This window comes from Perna viridis, chromosome 5 (genome assembly GCF_037379345.1).
Source record: "Perna viridis isolate PV_CMFRI_1.1 ecotype Kerala chromosome 5, ASM3737934v1, whole genome shotgun sequence".
Classification (NCBI taxonomy): Eukaryota; Metazoa; Mollusca; class Bivalvia; order Mytilida; family Mytilidae; genus Perna; species Perna viridis.
Window position 1 is genome coordinate 31,754,357 of NC_142449.1, and position 20,132 is coordinate 31,774,488.

The following is a 20,132-nucleotide window of genomic DNA, read 5'->3' on the forward strand; positions in this document are numbered from 1 at the left end:
AATAATTATCAGACCACGATAAATTTATGCATATGCTGTGTAAATTTTATAAATTAGTACAAATTATTACTTGTATGAAAATATTGTACAAGTCATTACTGGTATGATGTGATCATAAAATTTAGATTTATTATAACTTGCACAATTTGCATTGTACAAGAAACTACTCATACAATTTTGTGAATGAACAAATCGATTACTTGTACGATAAAGTACATTCAAAGATTTGCCACGATAAATTTAGTCGCAAATCTGATTACAACCTCGTAGACTTGTAGTTTTATGAAATAAGGTAGTTGAAATAAAAACTCAACTCCTAATGTTGCTTTTACATCGTTCAATTTTTAGCAATATCAATCGTCCCCAGAGCATACGCTTAATGTTATAAATGTCTTTTCAATTAAAAAAATATAGGAACGCAAACATCATTTGGCCTTTGTGTTCAAGTGCAGAGGATGTTGCTATTTGCGTTGAGATCATTATTTTAGTCATTATTTATACAATAAGGATTGTGAAGGTTATACATTAAATTGTATGATGCCATTATACAAGTGATTTCATGCACAAGTTTTTCATTCATGCAATAACTTGTACAATTAAAACATGTACGGAACAAAAATGTGTTCACCTATTTCTGCTAATAGCATTGTAAGTGTATTTGTTTCTAGAAAGTAATATTTCTAATTTTCATGTATAAAATCGCGTTCATACAAGTTTGCAGAGACCTATGTTTTATGGTGACATTTGCCTTTTAAGTCATGATTACCAATTTGCAAGTGTGCATGTTATAGCCTAATTACAATTCTATTCATGTACCAGGTTATATGACAGAACCACCAATTTAAAGCAATATCAAATTTTGTACCTATATTGGTATCAAAGGGTGCGTTCGTACTTAGATAGAATAGAGTCAGGCTGTAATGTTCGATGAAATTTCCTTTCATCTGTGGCAACATCCCTTCGGCTCCTGCGTATGGAGTGTTCATATCACAACTCGTACGTTATGCCAGAGCTTACCGTTAATACGCAGACTTTTTGTATCGCGCTAGAACTCTAACAAATAGGCTTCTGGAACAGGGTTATGTTACTTCAAGATTGAAGTCATCACTACAGAAGTTTTATGGTGGTCATCATGAACTCGTGGATCGTTATGATGTATCCATCAGCACCATGAAAACTGATTTATTCAACGGGTCATAGTTTGCCTTTCCTCGTTTGTCTAACCCGGACTTGACTTTTTATGAGCAACTCGGCGGGTGTTTCTAGAAAAGCAGAGGACGCTTACCCTACCGGTGCACCTGGTCCATGTTCCGAGTCCGAGTGGCTCATTTACTTTTGTTTATTTGTATGTATGATTTTGGTTACTTTTTGTTCTTTGTTGTGTATGTCAGTTTTCTATGTTTGGTCTTTGTCCCTGGATTACATTCTTTTGATTACCGCTATAACCTTGGTTCCCTTGATTACTCTTTGATCATCGATCGTTATTTAATACCACCTTTTCCTTATTATTTCCTTTATCTATATGATACTTTATGGAACTTAATTATACTTTAAAAGTATAATTGTTCGTTTGGTACCAATTTTCGTGCTTTTCGAATGTTTATTAAACCACGAAATTTAGTTCCCGACAAAAAGGGAATTAACCATTCATTTGTATGTTGAAATCGTCAAATCCACGCATTCAAGAATCTACGACTGATGAATTTCTCCTTAACCACGAAAATTGGTATCCACGAAAGTACTTTTACAGTTTTTCCAAAGTTGTAATCAGTCCGTCATTTGTTGATAATGTTGATATTGAGGTGAATGCTAAACATTTTGCAGATATTTTTGGTAGTGTTTATCAACAACAACAAAAAAAAAAAAAAAAAAAAAAAAAAAAAAAAAAATACAGTAATTGGTGAGAAGTTCTCGAATCGTGTATATATTGTATTTTATGTCTGGACACGTATTTATTTTTACTTTTGTTAAGCAAGTTAGCAATGCTTAGGCTTGAGAAACACTAAAGCATACTTTTACCAAATTTTATGATTTTCTAAGATTTGTAGCTGAATTCTGTAGCTTATGGCATGATTTTCGACATTATGAATAATAGAGTCGCGGTTTTCATTAAAGTTGCAGCGAAAATAGGTTCCTACAATTTATATCTATTCTTAATCTGATTTGTTCAGTAATTGCAAAAGAAAAAAAATAAAAAGAATGGATAATATGTAGAAACGTTACAAATACACCAGCGTGTAGCTTAAATAGACAATACTTGCAGAGATCACCAAAAATGTCTTCAATAAGTTTACACACCTACTAAAAAGGTCTTGAAAGCCCCGTAAACAAAAGTAACAAATCCCACGGTAACTGAACTAAGTATTTACTTTTTCATAGGGTTTATACTATTGTGCATTTGATGCGTTACACCATATCAGTTTCATACTTCAGTTTCTGAAATTAATATTAATTACGTTTCTATTACATATATGTATGCTTATATAAGAATGATACTGAATAATGTTATCGAGGCCCGGGTAAGGTAGTGGTACATGTACTTTAAAAATTTCTTACTACCAAAAGTACCGATTGCAAATACAAGATCGAAAATATGTGTCAGAATTTTCACTCTAATTGAAATGTTTGGGAAATCGATATTTTATCTAGACATTGTCAAGGGAATTAATCTTGTCTTCATTTAGACCCTGATAACAGTTGTAACTGTTGCCTTAAAAAGCAAGTTCAACTTACAATGCCACTTTTGCCCTACAATACATAACTTTGAGTACACTTTTATCTTTGTTTCCTTTTAGATCAGACATTCACAACCAGAAGAGACAGTGATATAACAATTACATGGACTACTTCTCTAGAGAATTGTTACAAGGTCGAAGGACCTTTAAAGGCAGTATTATATTCATTTTCTCCAAAAGGCTATTTCTTATCATCGATTTCTGAAACATCTAAGTACTCTATTAATAGAAAGGACGGAAAAGTTATAAATATCACTGTTCACCAAGGAAACCAATCAAATGCAGGGTTTTATAGGACCATTAAAACGCAACCTGAATCGACAGAAAGCTGTGCTGTCCTTATTGTAACAGGTAGACAATAAAAAAAAATCGTGTTTAATTATTTTTTAAAGTCTAATTACCAAAAAAAAAAATATCATGACATGACATTTGACCTTAACCTGGGGACATTGATAATGCTCTCAAAAATTAAATTGTATAACTTTCTTATCACTTGTGTTTCTCTTCTTTTTTAACTCATGATTGTCTTTGTTAATACAAGCAATGAATACATGTTTTTTAACACAGTTTGATACATTTTTTTTTTATATATTAAAGACAACCCAAAGAAACCACAGTTATCTGTTCAACCCAAAACAGCATTTGTTGGCGATAACATTACGTTTACATGTGAGTCCATGGCACAAAGATGGCCAGAGTATGTCCAAACCAGTCTGAACTACACGTATGAAGGCATTAATGGCACAAGAGAGGGGGATGAACTGGTGGTAAAAGGTTTAACCCGAAGTCATAAAGGCGTTAACGTGACCTGTGTTGCTAAAGATGATCTGGGTCTAAAATCATCCTCTAGTAATGTGATTGTCATGGATCCTTATTGTAAGTAGAATGAGGTTAATTAGATATATGTGCATCAGTTAGAAACTGAAGATTGACATAGGCTGCAAGATATATACAGAAAAACGAAAGTCGATACACAAAATATAACAGTGAGCCCGATGGGGCGAGATACGATATTCTGTCGATACGTTCAAAAATGACTTAATTCTGTTTAATAACAACGTCTTATCTGATTTGACGTAAATTTGTCATTAAAATTGGTAAGTTTTACTGTAATGGCGTGATAAAGAAAATATACATTTCTAAAACAATGGAAAAAACGATTGTTTTTTCAAGGTAGTTTCAATTACATATTAGTTGGACTAAAAGCCTTCGCGATGCCAAAACGATATAAAATAAGACAAACATATCCTTACTAAGGCGATGGTCGTCAGACTTGTTCTTCTGTATTATACCAGTTATAATTGGGTCACTCTGTCATTCAAGACAAGAATATAGCTGAGCCAAATGGTAATCCTACTCTATTTTTTCCTGTTCGTATTTAAAGCTGAGAATTTTACAGCGCTCTCTCCTCCTTTTATACAACACAAAATGAAATAAAAGAGTTTCCCAGATTCATTTATACGTTTAAAAGTTGTGAATTACAATAGAAATCTAATTAAAAGTAATACTGCAACAGATTGCATGTCAGCTCGCAAGTTATAGTGATTGTATTTATCATTCAAAAAATTAATATATTTTTTCGACAAAATTGATGTTCTGTAATGATATGTTTCTGTATAGATGGACCCGAAACAGTACATATCACAGTCAACAAGGAAATAATCAACGTAACTGAAGGCAATAATTTAGGACCGTTTCATTGTTCCGCTGATTGTAACCCGCCTTGCAATATCGAATGGGGATCAGACATTAGTAGAAGTACTGTGATATTTCATAACCTTTCTTTTGGATCCACTTTAAACATCTCAGATATTAAGAGAGATCAATCTGGCACGTTTTACTGTCAGGCTACTCATATAAATGACAAAAAAAGGTTTAAGAGGAAAGAGATAACAGTAGATGTGCAATGTAAGTAATAGTAACATGTTTATGAAAATAGTCAAAACCTTTAAAGTGTCTTTGGACGTGAAAATGAGGTTCTTTTAATGTGGTTCTTACGTCTCAAAATCAAAACAGAAGGTAAATTAATACGGTTATTAATTTTAATTCTGTGTGTATTTCTGAATCATGAGTCACGTCTACCATTTGTTATATCTGAATTTTATATTGATTCATATTTTAAGTATTGTAAAGGGTTTTAAGTAAAATATCATCTGCGTAAATAACTATCCACGCATCACTTGTTAATTGCTTTGTGCAATATTTAAAAATCATGATGCGCGCATTTCTTTCGCAACGTTAGTAAAGAGATAAATAAGAAAAAGAACTCGGGAAAATGGCGAGTACAGTGATTAGAATTTTGCCAACAGGAAAAATAAATAAAATAGGGAATGGTTATTTCAGTCATACATTTGAAAAGGAGAATATTCATATATTTTCATGCTTAATGGAGCGTTTTGTTTTTAAATGCATGTTCATTTTATCATCTATTTCATGTTCATCGCCTGAATATACCTGAAATATTGCTGCTCGGGCGTTAAACCCCAACAATCAATCAATCAATCAATCAATTTTTTTTTAATTAAGAATGTATTAAAAAACGTTTTAAGTGCCACTTAATCTAATGTTACTGATTCAACAATTATCATATACAGTGAAAATGTTTAAACCGAACCAATTTCTGACTAGAAGTGTTGTTCCGTTTAGGCAAGTGTTCGATTTATTCGGGGTTCGGTTTACAAAGATTTCAATGTATTTGTGTTCGCATTATTGTTATAACAATGTTATTTTTACTTTGATTAGACGGTCCTGGAAATATTTCTATAAAGCCAAATGATGAACAAAGAACAGTTACCGAGGGAAATACATTGGGACCACTTTGTTGTGACGCTGCCTGTAATCCTACTTGCCTTGTCAAATGGAGGTCCAGCATCACAAAGAAAGGACGTGTGGATTCCTTCAGTTCTAACTTACATATTTCAAACATTACGCGAGGTCAGTCTGGAGTATATACATGTGAAGCTAGCAATTCGCTTGGAAACAAATCTAAAGATATCAAAGTTGTTGTGAATTGTGAGTATTATTCTTTGATTACACACACAATTTGTGAAAAAAAAACAGTATTATTGATACCTTTTCATGATATTATAACTATAGAACATTTTGAAGAAAAAAAATAATGCTGTTTTACTAAACACTGTAATGGTTTATACGTTATTCGATGAAAGGGTCAAAAATTTATGTAAAAGTGAAAATTGTTATGTATAAGTGATAAAAAGGGCACAAAGTATAACACATGTTCTATTACATACCTTCAAAAAGTAATTGATTAAAAACAAAATTATTTTTTTCGGTCAGACGGACCTGACCAGGTGATAATTCAGCCAAGTGAACAGACCATCCAAATTACTGAAGGAGAATCGTTAGGACCGATTAATTGTACAGCCAATTGTAACCCTACCTGTGCCATTTTTTGGAGAATCAATGCCACCGGAATGTTCTACACAGTTTCTAATAGGTCGGTACTATCCATATCCAAAATAAGAAGAAATCAGTCTGGTATTTACGTTTGCGATGCTGTCCACGATAATGGCGCGAAAGGAAAGAAACACATAAAAGTTAATGTACTTTGTGAGTATAGTCATTTAAGTAATAATAAACAATAACTTATTTAAATATTACTACGTCTCTCATCTTGAATCGTAAAATTAAATCACACAAGCACTGCTATGAAGGATATATTTGGGCGATTGTGTAGACGTTATTCTCACAATCGTCAGAAAAAGAATTCCAATACTTACATTGTAGACGTTTTAGGAATTCCATGCCCAAATCAAGGTTCGATGTAATTCATGACTTTTGTGAAAAGTCATTGAATCGAGTTTTAGGCTTCTTAGATTTAGGCTTCTGGAAGAAGGTTATGTTGCTAAGATTGAAGTCATCACCATACAGCAGTTTTAAAGTCGTCGTCATGAGACCGTGGATCGTTACAGTGTATCATTCTGCACCATGGAAACTGATTTATTCAACGTGTCAATCTTTAATTCTTTAATTACTCTTTAAAATCTTAAATATAACGGAATGGCGGTCTATAGAGACTTTTCTGTATTTTGTTGTACTGCATATTTTTTAAGGTGATTAAAGGGTCAAGCACACCACAAAATACTACAAGTCAAGAAAATCGCAAACAACATTGCAAAAGATTTAAGTAGTACTCCATCTAAGAATCATGCAAAATGTGATTCATGGGTAAAAAGCCTACATATTTTTATTTTTGATATTTTGTTTGAAATGTCATAGTAAACAGAAATTAGTTTTTCATATAACCCGTGCTCTTAGGAGATAAGAATTATATAGAATGCACTGTAGATTTCAAAATTAAGGGAGGTAATTCTGTGAATGGCGCTCAAATACAATAGAATCTACTGTATTTTTAAAGTCGATTATCTCCTAAGAGCAGGCAGATTTGAATGAATAATTACACATTTCATAGTATAGACCCATAAAACAACTTAATTACAAAAATAAAAATATGTACCCTTTTTAGGGTGTATCAGATTTTGCATGATTCTTACAAAGACAGCTACTTAAAATTTCTAGACAAAGCTTCGTTAAAGAACCTGAAATATTACCAATGGTTTTTCATTTTTATCAGAATCCTTTTTCATATATACTCTCGGTGATGTATTTTTCTAAAAACCTAATTTTTGAAGCATGACTTTTACGTTTTGTTTGTTAGATGGACCCAAAATTGTTGATATTACGAGATACAAGAAGGTCTTCAACATTACTGAAGGTGAAGGTGACTCTTTAGACTGTACGGCAGATTGTAATCCGCCTTGTCAAATCAAATGGACATCAAATTTATCCGGTCGTTTTCAAACTTTTTATTCCGCACAGATGCTAAACCTTTCTACAATTAAGAGAAATGAATCTGGAGAGTATCGATGTGAAGCCAATAATAGCATAGGAAACAACATGAAAGATATTACAATAAATGTGCTTTGTAAGTTTTGTTAAACTGTGACATAAATTAAAGTAGGTATATAGAAGAACTGATAATTTAGGTATCTGTTATAAAGATGAATTTTAAAAGGTATATGATGTTGCTCTTGCTATAATCCAGTATCCTCCGACATTTTTGTCACGAGCTTGTTTTGAAAAGAAATAAAAACAAAAATAATTTTCTGTTATACCATTTAAAATGTTCTTTAACATTTAATGATATCAATCCGACAAAATCCGAAGAAGTATGGCTGTAGGGAGTCAGCCTGAAATTTAGATACATTTCCTGTATTACTCTACTTTTCCAATTTAGAGCTCATCGCTCAATACTCAATGACTTATCGCACAATCAATCATGATTCATTTTCTATCACTCATCGCGTATTGGGTCATAACTCACCGCTCATCGCTTAAATTGCTTAAAACCCAATAGCCACGTATTAAATGCTTAATTGCTTAATGATTAAAACATCCATTTAAAAGATTTGCATCTGTACATATAAGATCGTACTGCATGTAATATTAATACATTTAGATGGTTTACATGTATCTTAGGTGTAAAAAATCAGATGACTGATAATTATTTCACAAAGTTCATGCATAAGAGTATTTTTTATGTTTTGACACCTCCAAATTATTAATAGCATATATTTGCACAATATGTATGAGTGTGAACACCTTTTCTATAATGTTCTGAATTTATTGTATGATACGTTAAAAATTGTCAGTATTTGTATCAAGAATCAAGAGTTATTAATGTTTGCACTAACACTTCATTGAACAACAGTTAAAATTCATATTTTAATAAGTTTGTTTTGATATTTATACAGTTTTTACCATTTAAGAAACTTCTACTCTTTGTTAGATGGACCTGATGCTGTTGTTATTGAACCAAACAAGCAAACGATCAATATTACCGAAGAGGACACACTAGGGCCATTAAATTGTTCAGTCGACTGTAATCCCCAGTGTGATATCAAATGGAGATTCAATAGTACACAGACTCCAAAATTTGACAAAACATTCCATACTTCACAAATAATAATGGGTAACATTTTAAGGAACCAGACTGGCACATATCGCTGTGTAGCCAAGCATATTATTGATAAGACAAAGGAAAGAAAAGATGTGTTTGTAAATGTATTATGTGAGTATTGGTTTAATTTTCTTTTGAAATATTTTTTCTTTAAGCAACCGTTTTATTTATTGCCGTTTAATAACCCATTCAGTAATATTCATGAATATTTATCTACCGGAATTAAATATTCTAGTCAGTCCTGACAGACATTACTTAAATGTTTTTTTTTTTTACATTTATTTTATATGACTAAAGAAAACATTGTGTACTATAGAATGCATTGTATTTACCACATTGTAACTGACTTTTTTCACCTTTTGCAGATCCATCTACTGTCACAAAAGTAGAATTAAATAATACCGAGTATCAAGCAAATACGTCGTATTCTTTTCATGAATCAAATACTTTAAGAATAGCCGTAAAAATAGACGGAAATCCTGACGCACGGGTTTACTTCTATGAAACTGAATCTAATAGAAGCCCCGTCAATTGGACCAAGGAAGGTTCTTTGTATTTGTTTCAAAGGAATGGCTTCCAGTGTGAAGATTCTGGATACTATACAATTGAAGCTTCCAATGGAGTAAAGAACAGTTCTTTACGAAAAGTTAGGTTTAACATAGAATGTAAGTCAGTTGGTGAATAAGTTATAAAGAAAACATTTGATGACAAATTATGGAAAAGAGTTACTGGAAATCGTCACTGTACGAATTGTTTCCTTTTTGACGTCAATTATTATTCAACAAAACAATATTTCCAAAACCGTAGAAAAAGTATTTTTACAATTTAATTAGTACAAGAATTGTGTATGTGTATTTAATTTCGTGTATATATAGAACTGTCAAATTTGCGATGTATATTTTGGTCGTTCCCTCCGGGGGACTCGAACTCGTACCGCTGTGACATCTATGGCGACACCGCCTGCACTAAGTCCAGCGCCTTAGACCACTCGGCCAATAGAGCGAATAGCGAATAGAGTCGTCACATTCTGAGACTATGTATATATATATATATACACACACAAATGTCTCAGAATGGATAATCATAAAAATTACACTAGTGGTTATTTAAGCGAGTAGAATATCTCCAAAATTACATTGATTAATTGATTATACCCAGGAAAATGTGCATGTGTTCATATGTGTGTTATGTAATAATTTCATCCTTCACTTTAGGTGAACCCAGAAAGATTTCATTTGAAAGAAATATAATTGGAAGTGCAAAAGGAGCAGTTAATAATATCACAGTTGACATAGTGGCAAACCCAAAGCCTGACATAAAATGGAACAGGGAAGTCAATCACACCTGGGTAGTAAGCAGTATAGGGAACAACAAGTACAGAGGGTTTTCACAGATAACAATAGCTGATGAAAGTTATTTTGGCATTTACGGTGTTGTTATATGTAACAAACAAGAATGGCAGTGTGCTTTTGAGAACATTACAATAAAAGCTGAAGGTACTTGCAATAACTTCAATAATCGGAAAATAAGTAAATGAGCAATCAAGGGAACCAAGATTCTAGTGGAAATCGAAAGAATGTTATGCAGTGAAAAAGACCAGAAAGGGACAAAACGACACACAAAATAAAACTTCTGTAGTGATGAATGCAATCTTGTAGGAACAAGGAGCCGAATTGTAAGACGTCTATCATGGTACAAAAAGACTACGTAGTTACGGCAAGCTCTGGCATTACATATGAGCTGTGATATGAAAGCTCCATACGCAAATGCTGAAAGGGATGTTGCCACAGATGAAAGGAACGTTGACAATACGGAATGAAATGTCATCAAATTTGTCGTATAGTTTTTCTTTACCATCGATCTAGACACGTTGAACAAATCGGTTAAATAATGTTGCGCTTGACAATTAACACTTTTACTATAGATAATATTTGTTAATAGAAAATCATCCGAAACATTATTAGTCAAACGCCCCATTAGTGTTCATTGGGGCAAAATCTATTATCTAAGAACAAATTAAAGTATATATGAAACAACATTCTGAGGAGTGTTGTGGAGTGAAGACATGAACGAAACAAATTGTGATATTTTGGGAAGTAATTGTCTCTCATCGATGCTGAATAAATGTCAAACAAAATGGTTCAATACCCAAGAAGAGCATTTAAGTGGGGTGAAGTTATTTTTGTGTGATATTAAACCAAATGGTTTTAAAATAAATTGTTAAAGTTTTGCAGTAATTAACCTAAATAGTAATAGTAAACTTTGAATATTGTTTTCTAACTTTAGGACTGTATAGTGTTTTATATTTAAGTAGCTTAATCTCATTTTTGTTCAGGAAAACCTGATCCTCCAATGAATTTATCCGTGGTCGAATTGTCTCACAACTGGGCAAATCTTTCCTTCATTGCTGGATTTAATGGAGGACAGAAGCAGACATTCAAAATCCAATGCAGATCCATAGATACACCCATTTATGAAATTATTGAGCAGATTATTGATGCTAACGACACAAGCAAGGATGTAACGATTACCCATCGTGTCAAAGGTTTACTACCTAATACTAGATACAACGTCACACTAATTGCTGCAAATCTTCTTGGAAATGCATCGATATTTCTTGAACTAAAGACAAACAGTTAAGTATTGCATAGGGTAAACAGAGCTTTCAATGGAGAGGTAATCTCAGAACCAGGGACACAAAAAGACAACAAACTGAAAACAAATTGCTCAACAAAAAGGAACAAAATAAGAACACACCAATTCGAATATCGCAATCTACTGAAAACTGCTTGTACTTGGTTTTGTATGGAAATTGTTTGTCTTATTAGAAATAGCAATTATCATATAGGTCGAAAGGTCATCATGACGATTATCGAACATTAACATTTTAACACCTTAACCTATTTGCAATGTAAGATTTTCGTAGTATTTTTGTGTAAGCCACTGATCTCTTTTTAATAAATCATTGTAATTGTCGCGATTATTTTATTTTTTAATTTATTTTAACAGTTTTATTGTTAAGGGCTATGAACGTATAAATGGTTCAATAAGAATCATGTGAGAGTAAGTCGTGCAGTATAGCATTACGTCTTCATCTGTGTTGAATTCCACACACTGTACTTAATGTTATAGGAGGTAATTTAAGCACTCTTGTATATCTTTGCATTATTATCTATTACAATAACATTATTTGACAGTGCGCACTCAACATTTGTCATCCGAAGACGAGTAAAACTACGTATCTACTGTAATCTATCGAAAGAGACCAACGCGAAAAACTAATTAATGAAGAAAAATATTAAACTCAATTATTAAGAAATCGCATATTATACAAAACAACTACAATAGTATTAAGGCAGTGAATGTTATTTCATTTATTTTATATCTATCTGACTAAATACCTCTTTTTTACAGTTAAACCAGTCTCAGACACTGAAGCTTCATTTGCTACATCAGCCATCGGTGGAACAAGCGCTGGGATAGTTCTGATTCTATTTTTATTACTGATTGTAATACTCGTATACAACAGGCACAGGAGCACTGATAAGGGTAAATAAGAATACAACTTTTCTATATTATACTTCTACTTATAGTGGTAGATGACAATACATGATATAGGACAATGTCCTAATTGTTTTAATCAGTACACATTTAAGATAAAACCTTAGAAGCACACAGAGCATGATTTCAGCCTGACACAGATTACTATGGTACTTTTTGTTATTTTTATTTTGATTAAGTGTAGCAGAAATGTCCGAACAAACCCGAATGAAACAATAGACTGTAATACAGATTCCTCTGGTTTCATTTTTTTCATGAAACAAACCCGCCCACAGAGAGTTGTTCCATTTCTAGAAGGAGCTAGGACGTCACCGAAGTTATGATAAGTGACACATCTATCGATATGTCCTCTTTTATAAACGTTAGCTTTGATTATCGAAGACAAACCAATAAGCCTAAATAAAATCTCATGTATATTTTTATGTAAATACCATATGTTTGGTAGGGAAAAAAATACACCCACCTTTGCACAAGGTACATAAATAAAAAAAAAACAAATTGTTGAAATGTATGTACAGAACTCATACAGTATATGTTACTAAAATTAATCTTGTGTACAAATAATATATTTATACGTGTATGTAACAGAACCAAGTGATCATTCGTCATATATGTATATGTCGATGTAGCAATACATTCAATTTCTTTCAGAAAAAAATCCCGATAACAAAGTTCCAATTCAAGCATTGAAATCGTCAAACGGAAATGATGGTAAAGTATTAAGCCTTATTAATGTGAAGCAAATCATAAACTCTTTCCTATCTACATGTTTTATTATTATCATATTAAACTTTGACGATTCATACATTCACTTACAGTACATAAAAAAATCTTTAAAGAAAAGCGTCCGTCCTTTAAACATAGTTAGATTGCCTTCAATGTAATAAAATGCGAATGTCACTCGATTTTGTTACCAAAATCGGTTTGGATTTATCAGATGTTTTAGGATTCATTTTTTTCCAAACACGATTTACTTTATTTGACGGTCGAATAATTGTTCAATATTATAAACGAGCAAACATAATTACTTAACAATTTCTTGTACTATTTTTTTTTTGTCTTAGAATATTTTTTTTTTAAATTACCAGTTTTGACTAATGACTTATGATTTTAATTATGTAACTTTAGTTGGAGGCGCAGAGTACGCTTGTGTTTCGAAGGTCAAGAAGAATGGAAAAGAAAACACAGGTACAAACGTTTATAAAAAAGTGAATGTTGTGTGCCATATCCGGAGAATGCTGTAACATTTATTGTCTCTAATCATTCGTCTGTCTTTCCTACTCTGCATAATTTGAACCAAAAGGTCTCAATTGTGCTTTAAAATCGATAAAAAAGGCACCGACTATATTGTTCTATACTTTTCTTGACAAGTAGTATTGAAGAAACAAGGTAATACACGTATAACAAATAGCTGAAATAAAATATTTCAAACTTTATATGTTAAACTTAAAAGAAGAAATTCCAACTTAAACTTTGTAATAAAGCTTCTGTGTTGCCAACTTGCCCATTTTGAAAGTATTTGTCCTGGAAACAACCTGTAATGGTACAGTCAGATGGATAGAGATTGTGTAATATTTGGCAAAAAATATTTGAATAAGTAATTGAATAAGTTTATAAATTGAGGCCAATGTTTTCTTCAATCAACATTTCATAACTCATAAACTATTCAAAACCTATAACTTGGTCGTTAATCTTTATTTTGTATTACTTTGTAATAAAGCTTCTGTGTTGCCAACTTGCCCATTTTGAAGGTATTTGTCCTGGAAATAACCTGTAATGGTACAGTCAGATGGATAGAGATTGTGTAATATTTGGCAAAAAATATTTGAATAAGTAATTGAATAAGTTTATAAATTGAGGCCAATGTTTTCTTCAATCAACATTTCATAACTCATAAACTATTCAAAACCTATAACTTGGTCGTTAATCTTTATTGGCTCATTCTCCCTTAATGAATTAAGACATTCTATTGGTTTAAGGGACAGTGGGATGTTTTGTTAAAGATTTGATGTAGATAATTTAATGCAAATAACAGAAATATCTTCAACACCGATCATCTCAAATCGATTTCGTTGGATTCGTTTCCGAAAGAAAAAAAATTAAGCAAACATTTGAAATTGAAATTGATTTACTCTTTTTCATAGCGAATGGTGATGAATATGCTGTTGTCTCAAAAGTAAAAAAGAATTCGAGACGGTTAAGGGGTAATTTAACGTTAAAGATGTATAAAATTATATGTCATACAATGTAAAACTGCAAATTAGAGTTGAAACCAAATGTCTGTGTAAAGTTCTTGTTTTTTTTCTTCGGAAGCATTTAGAGATCACATAACCAGTATTATTTTGTTATTCAGTTGTTGAACTGTTGAAATAAATAATAAGTTGAATATGAAATTGGCAAGAGTTATCGTTCTGTAAATACTTGATTTAAATGGAAAGCAGCGATGTTTGGTTTTTGAAAATGCAGACCTTGATACAAATATGACTATTTTGACATACAAATATGACGAGTGTAGATCAATAATGCATTGTTTGTTCGAAGGATTTTTATGCACAGTGTATTACCTATACAATTGACTGAATTATAATTACAAAATAAGAGCACATTAGTCTAATGTTCTCAATGAATAATATATTTGAAACAATTCTTGGCTTACCTTTATCTCTTCATTTTTATAACCAATATTTCTGAATCATTTGCAATATTTGTAGCAGTGAAGGTTATGTTTTGAAATGTATTAATACTTATTTGTAGAAACCAGATTTGAGGAAGAGAACAATGAGTATGCAGAAGTTGACAAATCAAACAGAGTAAAAGGTATTCAAGTTTTCAAGTATCAAATAGTGAAGGAATCACCAGCAACTACTGTGGATTCGTCTGCTACGTCGTCCATCTGCTAAAAACCATTAATGAAACACGAATTAGTGTTTCAAGTTGAACTACCCAAAAAATGAAAAGTAGTTTGTTTCTACTGTTAATTTTACTTGTACAAAATTTACTTTTTTAGTATAGTTAACGTCCAAAATACTGTGAAGACAATCAGAATGCTGTAAACCAGTATTTTTGCGACTACTTCATTTCGCGAATTTAGAGTATTGTGCAAGCTCGTGACAACACATATTTTCTAGATTATGCATAAAATTTCTTATTGTTTACAATGGAAATTATTGATGACAGTGTTTTCGTGGAATTTTGTGCTCGCGTATTAGCGAAATTAAACGATCACGAAAATAAATTGAATAACAAAAGCTTGTCTTGGTTGTGGAATTTACATCTTTTGATATATCAGTAGAAATTTATGTCATAAGAAGGTAATCTTTTTTTAACGAGAATGGATTGAAGTTATCGATTTTGGATTATAGGATATAAGTTAAAAAGGAAAAATATAAATTTTAATCATGTTCCTGTTTTTAGGGGAGATCATTTGGGTTTCGGAGTGGCTTTTTGTGTTTCTTCGAATATTTATTTACTGAAGTATTTGCATGACAGCAAATTCATTTAACAATGCATTCAACATAACAATATAACTCAAATAGTATCGTTTACGTCACGTTTCTAGTGGTCAGATTACTAGCGTGAGCATAACTTAACATATAAGCTTTAAGCAGTCTTACAATGTTATAACAACTTCGCTAATTTGTCCAAGGAGAATTAAGTGCATTTCTGTGTAATAATACGGCATTTCCTCAACTTGGTCTTTTATGCCCCAAAAGCGTTCATTACATCTAGAAACCAATTGAAAAGCTATTGAAATTTATCCTTAAGCATCGTTGAGATAAAAATTCTTTTGACTGTTTATATTGGGTAAAAGTGCCGGAAAATTTTCCCGCTATTTTTCCATAGTGAGTTTCTACTGAATAACACCTATCAATATCGATATCTTAATAAGCAAACTTTTTAAACTGTTTGATGGTTTTTTTCTGGAGTTTATGAAGTAAACAGACTTGGATAATGCCAAACGTCCCTGTTTTTTGTTTCTATATGGGCCATACCTTATACACATTTTGTCTGATTGTTAAAAAAAGAAGTACTTAAATGTGATAATACATCTCAATACAACATGGTTACAAAATCAAAATGAATCTGTATAAAATCGAGTTACACAAAACCATGCGTTGAGATACTGAATTTAAATGACAAATATTAAATCCAGAAAACAAAAACCCTTCATAAAACCAATTTGTACTTAAATGACAAAGCCTTTCTCCGACAGGGCCAGTTTTCAAAATTGACAGAGGAGACGAAACTGTTTATGCGAATTCTGACAAAACTCAACATTTAGAGAAATCCAGTTCACCGTTTCGGGTAAGAGCTTAATATATGCTAGTGTAAGTAATTGATTTCTAGTTTTCATTATGATAAATTGCAATTTCTAAATTAACACCTTTGTTTCAATGTTTTTTTTTTGCACTTCATTGGATTAAACAGTTTAAATTTCTTGATAATATATGTGAAGCGAACATTTTGACTGGAATATGTATAATCAACTTGGCCTTGAATGAGACAAATGCATTGCTTTGTCATTGTTTTCAGAATCATAATAAAGTTCACAAGTACACCTCTTTAATATCATGTCACTTGAAACACTGAATAGTTATCTAAAACGTGATGCAAAGGAATTGATGAATTGAAACCAAAATGTAGTTACGATAAAGATATGACCGGTTTATTTCATTCCAGACCAAAAATGCGAATGGTTTAATATACATTGAAGTAGATTTTTCTAAACCCCCTTCCGCTGACAATGGAAGGCCAGTTATTCATGGAGCTGATGAAAGAACAGATTATGTGGATATTGACTTTACCAGGAGAGCCGACCCCCTTCCAGATTCAGATTCTGAATGACAATGGTAACACCGAAAAATGATTTGAATATATTTTTTCAACAAAAATAATTCATGGCAGAGCAGTATCAAATATATCAAACTACTTTAAACAGATGACCGTTTCTAAATACGAGTTATTCAGTGCTTTGAAAGTTTAATAATCTGTTATTGTATATTGCTTAAGGCGTAAAACCTTTGAGTTATTTAATCGATTTCTCCTTGCAGTTATATCTCGTTTATTCACATTCAAGTGTAAATGTTTGTAAAAATCAGGCAAAATGGGAAAAATCAGAAACATGCATGTCAAAAACCCACCAATCTGACAATGTAATATCTCTCAAGGATATTGACAAAAGGAAAAAAAAAATTATCTCTGCATCACTTGCTTGGATCAGACATTTTTAAAAGAAAAATGAGGTTTTTGACAGAGTTATCTGCTCTTGGAATGTTCATTTTCAGTGCATTTAAATGAAATTATTACTCAATTAGCAAAATGGTATGGAAAATGTTGTCTTTTTTTTACTTGATTCTGATGGTGCAAATAGTCAAATTACACCATCAAAATGGTGGGTTTTCATACAATGGATCATCCACTACCTGATTCTTCCAGACACTGATACTTAATCATTTATGCTGTGTTGATAATTATGTGATTCATTGCTTATTAACTACGATGTATTAAGAACGAGTAGAATTTTAGTCTATAGCATGTCGGTTGTGACTGGTGAATTTTTTCATTTTTTTGTTTTTGAAACATGTATGGTATGAATTTAAAAATTTGCTCTTCATCATTAATTGTGGTTTTGTTTTCCATAGTATAGAAGTTTTCTTGCTAGTCGTAGATAGTTTGTAACACCAATTTAAAGACCAAGTATCAAATATTCATCTTTTATCAGAATAAAACAGAGATATAAGTATTGTAAATATTTCATAACAACGAGTAACATGATGCAATGGTTCTGCACTACTCATCTTCTTAAAGTGGGTTGATGGCGATGACGTGGAATCATAAGTGTAAATATCTTAAACATTTAAACAGATTTATTTATTCTTTTAATTTTAAACTATGCTTGACCGATAGTATATTACTGTATACTTTGATATAATTGGCTTAAGCTAGTTACATGACAGAAAAGGCATGCGCAAACACATCGGAAAGGCATATTGTAATACCAAATAATGCTGCATTTTATCAACAATTAAAACTTCATTTTTTTTTATTTGAATATGTAATGTATATATGAATAGAGTTAATATCTAAGCAGCATATGTTATTTATCATGTCGTTCATTTATTTTACATCGTAACATTAGTAAACACAAAATTTGGCCTTAACAAATCTAAATGTTCACCCAATCAGCTATTGATCTACTTCAGCATATCAATTTAAAAAGGGACACTAAGAAGTATTTTACTTTAGCACATTTGAAACATTTAAGAGACAGTCGATGTACAAACCAGGCAGGTAATTCATATTGATAAACATGAATAAATGCATGTGTCAATTCTTTCTTTCCAATGTACATTATAATTGGTTAAGTTTAAAGTTATATACAATGCTTAAATGTATACGTATTTGTTTGATATTTTGGTGTTTCCGATAAAACTGAATTTAAAATTCACTTATATTTTATCGTATTTTTTAATAAACGTTTATTCTGCTTGAAGTTGTTGTTTGGTTGATCTAATGAACTTGTTAATGAACTTAAATTAACTAATATAATATAAATCTAGTTACAGCTTCTTTTTGTACACGTCCTACTCTCAAACATTCCAAATTTCCCATACCCCTATGCTTATCCGGTATTGACCCATTCGCGACCACTAATGTGTGCCTCATTAATACCGATTTTTCATCTCCCGTTTCCGATACCATTTTCCATGTAGTGCCCCATTGTATCATATACATTTACTCCATTTTGCACTGTATGAGAACTTTACCCCATTCAGGTACTGAACTGTTTTGGTCATGTACGATTTGGTTATTTCTTTGGATTGTTGTCCGTTCAGAGACTTTGAACATTAGAGAAGGGAGAAGACGCATACTCCGGTCCGTAATGATGAAAAATAATAACAAAATTACCGGACTGATAAAATCTAGGCAGTAGTCAGAAGGAATTCCGTATAACAAATGACCATATGATGACCAAAATGGTCCAGACTTATTACATACTTTCTAATGAGGAGGTGGTTAAATCAGGTTTTATAGCAAGCTAAACCTCAGGGTTCCAATACGCTTCATTTGTGCTGGTATATGTCAAAATAAATAAGCAGCATCAAATTATAACAAGTCACAATCGGTAAAACCGGAAATCGAAACAGTGCAAAAGTTATGAAAAATTAAAAAGTGAAATTAATAAAAAGAAATAAATACAATAACCTTGTTGTAAATCCTAGCCACGAGTTAAAAAATGGCTTGAACTTTATGTGGAATATGTGTCAAATTTAATATGGAATAATTATGATATACCAGTAAAAACTACAGGAAATTAATTTGTATACAAAATGAAAATCTATCATATTTAGATAATATCATTATACTTTTCAATAAGATATAGATATCGGAAATAAAACTGGTCCAAAAGACTGTCTCTTAGGCAACGGTCGCGTCTTAAAAATTCACTACTAGCTATGACAACTAGCTAGTATATTACGGCAGAAGAAAGGGAAATTTTTAATCGTCTCGTTTATCATATATTTTTGTATTGAGATTATTATTGTCGTCAGATTCGAGCTGAAGGACGAAGATATAACCTAGAAGTACATGTACCAACCTGAACATGAATGTACAATGATTATATATGATATTCATTCCCAACTTAGCACTTAAAAATAACATATAGATAGAACGATATATTTTTTGCTCGACGCGCTCCAATATCACAGAAATCAGAAAAGACTTTTGTTTAACAGAAGATTAAACTTTTTTTTGTAAACATGAGAAATTACGTGCAAAAGTCGTCCTTTTTACCAATTCAGCAGTTTCATTCAGTCTAATTATATTGCCCTCACAACGTATGTGAATCAAAC

The 20,132-nt window shown here is 31.8% G+C and overlaps 1 protein-coding gene across 3 annotated transcripts in view; it reads left to right on the forward strand.

Moving 5' to 3' along the window:
• LOC148617082 (immunoglobulin superfamily member 10-like) overlaps positions 1 to 18,769 on the forward strand; it is a 40,525-nt gene extending 21,756 nt beyond the window's left edge. For all 3 annotated transcript variants that reach the window (XM_088584384.1, XM_088584385.1, XM_088584386.1), the window contains exons 4-20: positions 2,796 to 3,086; positions 3,333 to 3,611; positions 4,356 to 4,643; positions 5,478 to 5,747; positions 6,033 to 6,305; positions 7,414 to 7,680; positions 8,545 to 8,826; positions 9,081 to 9,380; positions 9,930 to 10,211; positions 11,051 to 11,350; positions 12,130 to 12,264; positions 12,928 to 12,987; positions 13,405 to 13,464; positions 14,421 to 14,480; positions 15,031 to 15,093; positions 16,490 to 16,581; positions 16,957 to 18,769. In XM_088584384.1, coding sequence (XP_088440510.1) covers positions 2,796 to 3,086; positions 3,333 to 3,611; positions 4,356 to 4,643; positions 5,478 to 5,747; positions 6,033 to 6,305; positions 7,414 to 7,680; positions 8,545 to 8,826; positions 9,081 to 9,380; positions 9,930 to 10,211; positions 11,051 to 11,350; positions 12,130 to 12,264; positions 12,928 to 12,987; positions 13,405 to 13,464; positions 14,421 to 14,480; positions 15,031 to 15,093; positions 16,490 to 16,581; positions 16,957 to 17,121 — 3,467 coding nt within the window. In that variant the 3' untranslated portion in view covers positions 17,122 to 18,769. The remainder of the gene's footprint in view (positions 1 to 2,795; positions 3,087 to 3,332; positions 3,612 to 4,355; positions 4,644 to 5,477; positions 5,748 to 6,032; positions 6,306 to 7,413; positions 7,681 to 8,544; positions 8,827 to 9,080; positions 9,381 to 9,929; positions 10,212 to 11,050; positions 11,351 to 12,129; positions 12,265 to 12,927; positions 12,988 to 13,404; positions 13,465 to 14,420; positions 14,481 to 15,030; positions 15,094 to 16,489; positions 16,582 to 16,956) is intronic.
• Positions 18,770 to 20,132: the final 1,363 nt, after the last annotated feature.